We start from the raw sequence: 10675 nt of genomic DNA on the forward strand, positions 1-10675 counted from the left end.
GTATCTCTTCTCTTATCACGCTTTTCTATTATGTTGCTATCGTGATCAGAATGTGAAAGTCGCCAAAGTCAACCCTTATATAGCAGTGGTCTGATGTCACACATAACACAAAACATTGCGTAACAATGCCGATTTGTGCAGGGTTGTCCTGAATTTTCAATTTTATGCCCACACTTCCTTAGTTTGGCCTGGGCTTAATCTTCTCTCCTATCAGCGGTTTTGGGCAAATTCCGGGCACACACTCCCTTGAATGACCATGGGCATAGTGGTCGGATTGGCAGACAACCGGATATCCGTATATGACTACGGGCGTATCGGTTGGATCTTGACAACCGCCTATCCGACCGACTTGACGCCAGGCAAGGTATTCTGTTGGGTCGTCAGCGACGAGTTTGAAGTCGGTCGGTTGAACGGTCCTCGATACATGTGAACTACAGACGGATGGACAGAGATTTCACACATTTATTGTAAGCACTTGTTTACTAGGGTGATCACACCTTTGTGGCCCGGGCACCTAGGCAAAATTCTTCTTTTATTCAGTCTGTAATTATTTTTTTTAGGTTTGGTTTTTCTAGTCTTTTTCTTTTTGTTACACAGTTGAGCACCTGCCCTGAAATGTCTATGCATGGCCCTACTCTCCAGGAGAGCTGGTCAGCCTGTTTGAAGACACCAACCTTATGCATCACACACGCCAAGAGTCAGTGTTAATTTCGTCGACTAAAACTATGACAAAAAAAGTTGGGCTGAAAGTTGACATATGCCAATTGTCACTTTTGAACAATTTAGCCAAAGCATCAGGTACCATAACATGTACAGCATGCATGTACAGCATGCATGTATAGCATGGGCGGGTTCAGTAAGAATTTACAACCCCGATGCTTCATTCACACCAAACAAAGCTGAACAATGAATCACCTTTTATTGTCTCCGCCAGGAGACTATGTTTTCACTTTCCGTCCCGTCCCCCTCGGCCAAGCTAACATTGGTCAAGACTCACGTGACAAGTGACAATACGTTGAAAGAGTGTGCTCGGATTGGCTAGTGAGACGCATGACGTATAGCGGCCTTTAAATAGATGTGTCACTTTGAAAGAGTCTTTCAAAGTGAGGTAAGACAGGAATAATCACGAAATGGCTGAGAAATGGCGGAGCAATACATTATGTAGACACACTGGTGTCATCACAATACGTAATATAAATAGCTTAGACAGGATTAATCAAGAACAGTACATTCCAGTACAAACTGATATCACAGTTGATGACAGTTGATAGCACGGTTCTGCTGGCGGAGACTTGTGCTCCGAGGAGCACATTTTCTAGTTTTCAATGTTATCTCTATGCAAATCAGCTTTATCATTTTTGAATGAGCTTTTAAAAGCTCAAATAGAAACGCGTGCTTTTTTTCTCCCTAGACCTCATTCTTGAAGCTGCTTTTTTTTGCCTTTCGAGCCGTCAGCTTTTTCAAAATCAATTCTAGCCAATCAGAGCACAGCATGATCTGAGTAGGCGGGGACTAGCTCATTCAGCCAAGAAATATCTCAATACATATAGAAATATGTTTTTTTTTAAATAATGGCTGTATATGTAATATTAGTGGTGATTTGGCAAGAACATGGCATATTTATGGACTGGGAAAAAAAGGATATACAACCAACAAGTCGTGGAAGCGGTGAAAACTGGTTGTGTTCCGTGACGGCCTCTCACCCCAACTCTGCTGGGGGAGAGGAGAGCGGGCTGAGGGAGGACTGTCACACGGTCCGCCATGCCTGGTTCTCATCGGCCGGAGCGGGGTATTGCAGCATATGTGACCATTGAACGCTAGCCTGGTTCCAAACCATAGACCCCGCCCACTCTCTGAGTGGACTGCTCCTCTTGGTCTGGTGTTCAAATGTGAGCCTATGGATCCTCGCGGTAGAAAACAAAACCAGGAGACCTGGTTCTGCCAGACCCAGCACTACATCATGGTGTATGCCCATGTATGGACAGAAGGGGGACACACTTTTATGGCTGGGGCCTAAGGGCAAAGGGGGCATGCCCATGTATGGAGAAAACAGATACAAAACATGCCCATGTATGGTCGGAAGGGGGACAGACTTTTATGGCTGGGGCCTAAGGGCAAAGGGGGCAAAACCTGTTTTTTGCCCATGTATGGAGAAAACAGGTACAAAACATGTCCATGTATGGACGGAAGGGGGACAGACTTTTATGGCTGGGGCCTAAGGGCAAAGGGGGCATGCCCATGTATGGAGAAAACAGGTACAAAGCCTCATGTAGGCTAGACCCCTTGGGTCTGGCAAAAAAAACGTACAATCAGAGTTGGAGGTGGGGGTGGGTCTAATGACAAGCCAATCAGCGAATATCTGCTAAAACAAGCTGTGCGATGACGTCAGATGTAGGCGGATCCGTGGATCTCTTGTGATTGGTTTAGGGAAATTCAAATCCCCTCCCCCTCGTAATCGCCGACACTGCAGCCAATGTCAGACTGAAGCTCCACCAGCTTCAGGCTGATAATCAGGCTAATTGAACGCCGGAGGCCGAACACACTCCCACAAAAACGGATATTAAAGTTACATACTACTACATACTGTCATTAAATTAATGATTAATTAATTATAACCTTTATCACCGACACACCAGTGTGTGTGATGATGATCACTCTGGCCTGCTCTGAAACGACATGTGTCTCTCTCCCCGCAGTAGCACGACTTCCGTGTGTCAGTGGTGGGAAGAGTACTCACATGTTATACTTAAGTAAAAGTATCAAAACTGCAATGTAGATATGCTCTGTTACAGGTAGTAAATCCCGTATTAAAAATGTACTTAAAAAGTAAAGTATCTGCATCAAAATATACTTAAAGCACCAAAAGTAGAAAATACTCATTATGCAGAAAGTCCCATTTCACAAGTTTTCAAATGTGTAAAATGAATACAAATCTTTTGAAAAAAGCAGACCTACAAGCTCACAATGCGTCGCATCTCCAGGCATTGTCAGCTTGTAGATCTGCAATTTTTTCGGTGGTATAACAATTGATAGCCAAGCGTGTGGAATCAAATGTTACAGGTGCACACAGAAATGCTTATGTAATCCTTTTTGTGCAGGCTTGAATGTGCATCCTTGAATGTGAATCAAGGATATTTAGTAACATTTCATCTAGAGACAGAGAGTACTCCTTTTCAAACAAGAGATCTTTCATGGTTCAAGGTCTCTTAGTATGGAGAGGCATGTGAAGCACAGCTTTGGTGTGTTTTTTAAACGTGAGAGGGGTTTTTCATCCAAAAGTCCCAAGAGGAAAGTTGACAGTGAAAACATAACATTCAAAGAATGTTAATAGAACTATTTGTTGTCCATGTGGCAAAGACTTGGTCTTGTCCATGGCAAATTTTTGATTTTCACCATGTAGCCCAAAACTAACATGTGAGATCATTCACCTGAAAGAATAGTACTGGGACAAATTATCCAGTGTCTTTATTACTTAAATTGCATTTTCAAAAAGTTCAAATCAGATCATAGTCTTTTACTGCTGCTTCTGAAATATGATCTCATGTGTCTAAATGTTTGTGATGTGTGTGGGTGGGTGTGTGTGGGGTTATCTTTACTGAAAGACTGTTTTTCTGTACTTTAAGTCATTTTTTCAACTGATTATGAACCAGGGACCACCACCCTGACTGAGAATCAACCTGGGGACCACTGTTGTGTTGGGAGGGGGGATATGGGCGTGATGTGGGGGAAAACGCTTGAAATTAAATAATGACTGTTAAGGCCTTAATTTAATGTGTTAATTCTGTTCTCTTAACCTTCCATATTAAACTCATGTGATTCATTGCAACATCATGAGCAAGCACATGCAATTGATATGGGCACATTTCCTACTAACTCAACCAGGTAAACCGGTACAGTTTCCCTTGAAATTCTAACTCCTATTTCTGTGGAATTCCTTGACATCTGACTTCCAAGTAACAGACAACATTGATGCGTCATCATACATCATACTGTTTCTCAACTAGTGGTCGATAAAATAAAATATAATACATATCCTCACTTTCCTACATTACTAAATGCATGGTCAGGGACCACATGCAATACCTTCACGGACCACCAGTGGTCCACGGACCACCAGTTGAAAACCCATGCTTTAAGTTATATAGAGACTATCTATTTTTTTCCACTTGACAAATTACTTTTTTATGCTAGGAAAAACAAATTAAGCACGGTTTTCTATTGACCAATAAAATGAAAATGGATAATGTGACACAGTCTACGACTTATTTTAGTCAAGTACTAATGGTACCACATGTTTTATACACACAGAGTAGCTACACATAAATGCTGGTACAGTGAGCCCAAGGCTAATTTATACTTGCTCAACACTTGATAAAATGACAGCATTTTCAAATTGACCCTTTATGACCTGGAACGCATCTGTGTCACTTTTTGATTTGAGCTAAAAAGCATTATTTTACACTTTGGCTATAAAAGAATAGCAGATATACAAGCTCATAGCGCGGCACTGAGTGACGCACTTTGAGCTTGTAGATCTGCTATTTTTTTTAAATCGTGAAAATGTGTGCAAATTTGAATATATATTGTTTAAAGCGAACATTTTTAACTCAAATCTTTGCTTCTGGGGGTCCTGGAACAAAATATTTTGAGATGGGGGTTTGCGGCCAAATACATATCATTTTGGGGTCCTTGACATGAAAAAGATTGAGCACCACTGATATAGCGACATACGTTTTTTCAAAAAACAGTTAGGATTTAGAAGACATTTTGTAGAATCGGCCTCAGGTCTTAATGGGTTAATAATCCTGTCCCCATTATTTGTTGCTACACTACATTTGCACATGCACAGAATTATCTGCAGTACCATAGAATCCAAAAGCTTCTGTCATTTTAGATTTTAGCTGTAAAGCAACATCCTACAGTAAGTCTTTTAGAAAACTCTTAGAATTTAGAACAGTGGTTCTCAAAAATAGCAGCTCTTCAAGCTGCGGTGAGCTTGTACTTCTTCTATTTTTGAACATTTTGAGAAAATCTTGAAAGCGTTGAAAGATGTTGAATAATTTCCAAATATTTTTACCCAAATCTCTTCTTGGGGTCCCTGGCACAAAGCATTCTCAGATGGGCGTTCTCGTGGCCAAATACATATTGGGGTCCTTGGCACAAAAACTGATTTAGAAGGTATTTGTAGAATCGGCCGCAGGTTTTAATGGGTTAAGAGAGATTTGTGAGACAAAATGAGTGTCAGCTTTTAGTTATGGTTCCTTATTGATCTCCACAACGTGAATAGAGTACATGACACCAGACTGCCCTCAGTGCTTGAATATTTGCAGTGGTGGATCGTACATTTACTCAAGTACTGTGGTGGAAAGTAACTGTACTTAAGTGCAATTGAGGTATTTTTTACTTTATTGGAGTATCTCCAATTTTCAATACATAACATTACTTCTACTCCATTACACCTCAGAGGCAAATATTAAATGTAGACTACTGGATTTGTGCAATAAAAGTATCGGAGAGATGAGAGCAACAGTCCTTGTTGAGTCAAAAAAAGAAGGAGATGAACTGCAGTAATAGAACGTGTTTACTCCCCAGTCAACAACACAACAATGAACAAAACAGTAACTATACAGTAGGGTGAGGAGTGACTTGGTAACAGTAGTAGCACATCCCCCGCAACTCCCCGACGTCATGCACCGTCACGGTCGCTGCTAGCCCCCCGTGCTCCCTCCCCTCCGTCTCCAGCCACAACAGTCTGGCGTCCGGGTCCTCGTCAGAGAACTGAAGCAGAGACCCGGAGTTCTGCAGAACCCTGAGGCACTGACCCAACACCCGGCTGGCCTTGCCTCTTCCCTCTTTAGACCTCAGCAAGGCGTCTATGGTGCCCTTGTCCACGATGAGGTCCAAACTGTGAGACCCGTAATGTCCGTGGAGCTCGGCACAGTCCAGTTCCAAGAAGTCGAGCCGAGAACGAGGGTTCTGGGGTTCTAGGGTCTGGGCTTGTGTGTGTTCCTGCATGAGACCCACGGCTACGGGCGAGATGTCCGCACAGGTGACGTGGACAGGGACGGGTGAGTGTTTGTATATGCCGGGCCCCACCGCGGAGGTACCACAACCCAGGTCCAGGACTCTGAGCAAGGCACCAGGCTGCTGAGACTGAGACTGTGACTGCAGGGTTGGCAGGATGAAGCTGCGGATCGAGTCGAAACCAAAGAACCACTCAAAGTTCTTGAAGGTGGCCGTTGCGCTGCTGTTTTCGGTGTAGAAACGGTCCCAGGTCGCTTTCTTGTCCATGTTTTCAATTAGTTCAGCTACGAATTACACACAAAAGGCAATGCATATGTTAAAAGCATATACTTTTACTGATATGCAAATACACTAAACAGAGCTCAAAACAGCAGCACAGAACTAGAACAATACTGATAGAATTTGCTTGAAACCTGCAACTGAACTCCAGTTGAACATAGTGTAAGTGTTTGTTTACACATAAACCATAGACATAAACTCACTGACCTAGTGACATGATAGCCTTGATACAAGACTGTCATGGATGATCTTCAACATAGTGTCTGCACTTTCTCCCTTTTTGGTAGGTACATCTGCATAAATGTTCAGATTTCAAATATAAAGTGCTTACCCCATGGCCACGGATGTTATAATTATGTACGGGCCCTCAGAAGTACCCGTATATTGACAGGAACGCTTTCTACTCAGCACCTGTCCAGCCTAAAACAGTGTATTTTTTTATGGTCAGAATGAGATCAGAGATCCGGCCAGCCGGCCCGCCCTCCCATTAGCCAATTTAAACCGATTCAATCCGGGAACGCATCTGTCATTTCAAGATTTCTTTGGCTATTCAAAAATAGCAGACATACAAGCTCATATAGCTATGAGCTTGTAGATTTGCTTTATCTGAAAAGTCGTGAAAATCTTTGAATATATATTTTTTATATATATTCAAAGATTTGCACAAATTTTCAAAAATAGCAGATCTACAATTAGCTAAAGAGATTTAACATGACAGAGACTGTCATGGGTTAAATTGATTGAATGGGTTAAGTTTACTATTTGAATATTCTATATTTTATAGATGGCTAGCTTCCTACAGAGCCACCCCATTAAAGAAAAAGGGTCTAATAACAGTGTGGCTTCTCCATGTGATGGCCGGTCTATGACATCAGTTATCTACAGTTATGACAGACAGTGCTTCTCAAACTGTTTCATTTAAAAGGACCCCCAGTTTGGTGTGCATTAGGCCAGGGGTTCCCAAACTTTTTAGCCCGAGACCCAAAAGAGAAATGAGATGTCTCCCCGGGACCCGAACTATAGAAACGATGCAAATAGCCCATCTACAAGCTCACAACGTGTCGCATCGTGAGCTTGTAGATCTGCTATTTTCACTGCTTATGAAAGGTTTGTAGCTATGGAATTTATTATTTTCTTTTTTAATGTAAATTATTTTGAAAATGTTTTAAATTGTTTTTATTTTATTTAAAAAATAATCTTGAAATTTTAAAATAACAATAATTAAAAACTAAATAGGAAACGTGAAAAGGGGGATATTTACTCGCGAGTCGCGACCCTTACAAATGGGTCCGTGACCCAAATATGGGTCCCGTCCTGAGTGTGTACAAATGGAACCAAATGGACCGGTAAGCACGTTATATGTCAATGTCATAGTCAAAGTTTCAGAGTAAAAATAATTCACAGAACGAAAAAAACAAAACAACAGTTACTTTTACTTCATTGGCCTTATAGCAGTGTGCACGGGAAAGTCTGTACATACTGTAAGCCCCAGGGCTAATTTACAGAATATACATCAGTATTGACATTTCATCTTCCACAGAGTTACGCTGTAAATACGAGTACTCATACCATATATGGCAATCATTATGTTACATCCCTGTCCAATCAGAGCACGGCTGTGATGCACCGACTACAGAGTTTGGGCGTATAAAAACCTGGCGCATCATAAAGCGGATGAAAAATCATGGTGTCTCCGGTGACAGTGGTGAAGAGCGAGGGACCTAAGCTGGTCCCCTTCTTCATGTCGACCTGTGTGTACTTCGTCCTGTGGCTGCCCACCTCCACTCCGTCCTGGTTCAGTGCCCTCATCAAGTGTCTGCCTATCGTCTGCCTGTGGGTCTTCCTGTTGGCCCATGGGTTCAGCTTCCTGGGCGCCCGCTCCAGCGCCCGCAAGATCCTGGCTGGCCTCATCTTCTCTGCCATAGGGGATGCTTTTCTCATCTGGCAGGAGCAGGGATACTTTAGCCATGGGTTCCTGATGTTCGCCATCACGCACATCCTCTACTCGTCCGCCTTCGGCATGAGGCCCCTCGACCTGCGCGCCGGCCTGGCGACCGGCGCGGTGTCGGGCCTCGGCTACGTCTTCCTCTACCCCTACCTGTGGGGGCACTTCACCTACCTGGTGGGCGTCTACGTGGCGCTGATCGGCTTCATGAGCTGGCGGGCGGTGGCCGGCGTGCGGCTCACCAACGACCTGTGGACGTGGACCAAGCTGTCGGCCTGCCTGGGCGCCGCCCTCTTCATGGCGTCCGACCTCACCCTCGGCGTCAACAAGTTCTGCTTCCCCGTGCCGCACTCGCGCGCCATCATCATGGCCGCCTACTACGCTGCGCAGATGCTGATCGCGCTGTCCGCCGTCGAGTGCCAGCAGGACGCCGAAGTATAGTCTTTGTGTTCTGTCAACCCTCATTTATACTTGGCTGTGTAAATAACTGATCTACAAGCTCACAGCGCGCCGCACTGCGACGCGCTGTGAGCACTGATGCTTCAGGGGAAAGTGGTGGTGTATAGCGTGAATGACCCCCAGGGGGACGCACGGCTGAACAAGAGCCCTGCGCACCTACACCCCTTCTCAGGTAACTGGTTTTAAAGGATCTACACCATGAATTAAAAAAATAATAATAATATTTAATATCATATTGTTTATGTCCCTCAAACGTTTTTCAAAAGGTTTGAGCCTAAATCAAGCCTCATATATACTCATTCCAACTAACTTCTCTCTGGCTTATAAAGCACTTTCACCTGCAATACCACATTGTCCTGATTTGAACGTGGCCTATTGAGCCAGTTTGTATGCATGTTATCTCCTGGTTCTGAGTGGAAAAAGTAAAAAGAAAAAAAAAAGTAAAAAAACAAAACGGGAGGGATTGTACCGGTAGTGACGTCACTTTCGGGGCCAAATCAGTTTGGCCTGTTTTGAGACCAATTTACATAAAACCCCAGATATGCTGTGAAAGCCTGAGTGCTCAAACTGGGGTATTTTTTGGGATAGAAGAGAGGTAGGGGCGACCAAAAACACACAAAAAAGAAAGAAAAGTTTTTGCCTAGGGCGCCAAATTGCCTGGCCCTGTTAAAGGGCTTTTATATGAAACTAAAAGGAAAATAAAAATAATTAATTAATTGAAACAAAAATAAAAAACAAATGGACAATGCAACTAAATAATAAGATATAATTACATTAAAAATCACATGTTGATTACAGTATTTCAACTAGCACTGACTGAGCTGATCGGCTATGTGCACATGCGTGCACATGCGCGTGCACGTGACGTCAGAAAATAGAGCCCCCCCTAGCTCAAAAATCCACAGCTCATAAAATCAAGTCTAAAGTTCGTCAAAAACCCATCCACTCGCATTGAAAGAAAAAAATATAATGTTTTTTATTGAACAATACGGGATATAGACCAATTATTTGTTTACCAACATTGAGACTGTACGCACAGGTGATTGTTTCACGCAATCAATTCCCAACCTGTTGTTTCGGGGTGCGCTGGACCCCCTCTTGTGTGTTGGCTAGTGAGGCGCGTCCTAGCCAGACCTGATAGAATGGGTTTCATTGCGCGCATACTGGTTGCACGCATACTGGTTCTTATCAGTGTGACGTCGTCTGTTAAGGGGTCTATTATATGCCATATTGTTCAATAAAAAAACATTTGAATCCGATCGGTGGCCATGTTCTCCGCATTTCCTCCATGCTTTGAACTACGCGACCCTATCGGTTGGGAGGTGTACTGCACGCGGATACCTTATAAATAACTATGAGAAAATGACCACCAATCAGATTAAAATGTTTTTTAATTGAACATTACGGATGATACGGGTACTTCTGAGGGACCGTACATAATTGTAACATCCGTGGCCATGGTTTAAGCTCTTTAGATTTGAAATCTGAACGTTAATGTAGATGTACGGGCCAAAAAGGGAGAAAGTGCAAACACTATTTTGAAGATCATCCAAGACTGTCATATAATCTATGACAGTCTTGTACCAAGCCAAGGCTACTACAGTAGCTAATGTTAGCTAGCTGATGCATGTTGTGTTTGTGATTGCACTCAAGTGGGTAAACTTACTGAAACTACATTCAAACGTACCTATAAGAGAAGAAGAATGGTGCCGTATACATGACGCCACTGTCACAGCTTTCCATACATGTCTGTTCAGACATGACAGCTTGAGTGAGAAGAGAGACATGCTTGCTGCCCTTGACAAGTTGAGATCCCATAGCCTGTATAGCCGGCCGGCCTGTGATTGGCTAAATTGGTTGCCAAAGCAACAGTTGTAGCATAGTACAGTGGTTCTCAACCGGGGGGGGGGGACAGTACAGTGAACATTTTAAGCCTTTTAAGACCTTTTTAATACCTCAAAAAATGAA

General features: G+C 43.1%; 2 protein-coding genes across 2 annotated transcripts; one reads left to right on the forward strand and one right to left on the reverse strand.

Moving 5' to 3' along the window:
• Nucleotides 1-5422: 5422 nt before the first annotated feature.
• On the reverse strand, nt 5423-10517 carry cskmt (citrate synthase lysine methyltransferase). The gene is made up of 2 exons (XM_084043000.1): nt 10395-10517; nt 5423-6308 (listed from the first exon to the last, which is right to left on the reverse strand). The coding sequence occupies exons 1-2, from the start codon at nt 10492-10494 to the stop codon at nt 5623-5625; spliced, it is 786 nt and encodes a 261-aa protein (XP_083899126.1). The 5' UTR covers nt 10495-10517; the 3' UTR covers nt 5423-5622.
• LOC311035351 (lysoplasmalogenase TMEM86A-like) lies at nt 7988-8689 on the forward strand (the record flags this gene model as incomplete). Its single annotated transcript, XM_084043507.1, has 1 exon — nt 7988-8689. The coding sequence occupies one exon, from the start codon at nt 7988-7990 to the stop codon at nt 8687-8689; it is 702 nt and encodes a 233-aa protein (XP_083899633.1).
• Nucleotides 10518-10675: the final 158 nt, after the last annotated feature.

This window comes from Gymnoscopelus microlampas, assembly GCF_963454915.1.
Source record: "Gymnoscopelus microlampas genome assembly, chromosome: 19".
Classification (NCBI taxonomy): Eukaryota; Metazoa; Chordata; class Actinopteri; order Myctophiformes; family Myctophidae; genus Gymnoscopelus; species Gymnoscopelus microlampas.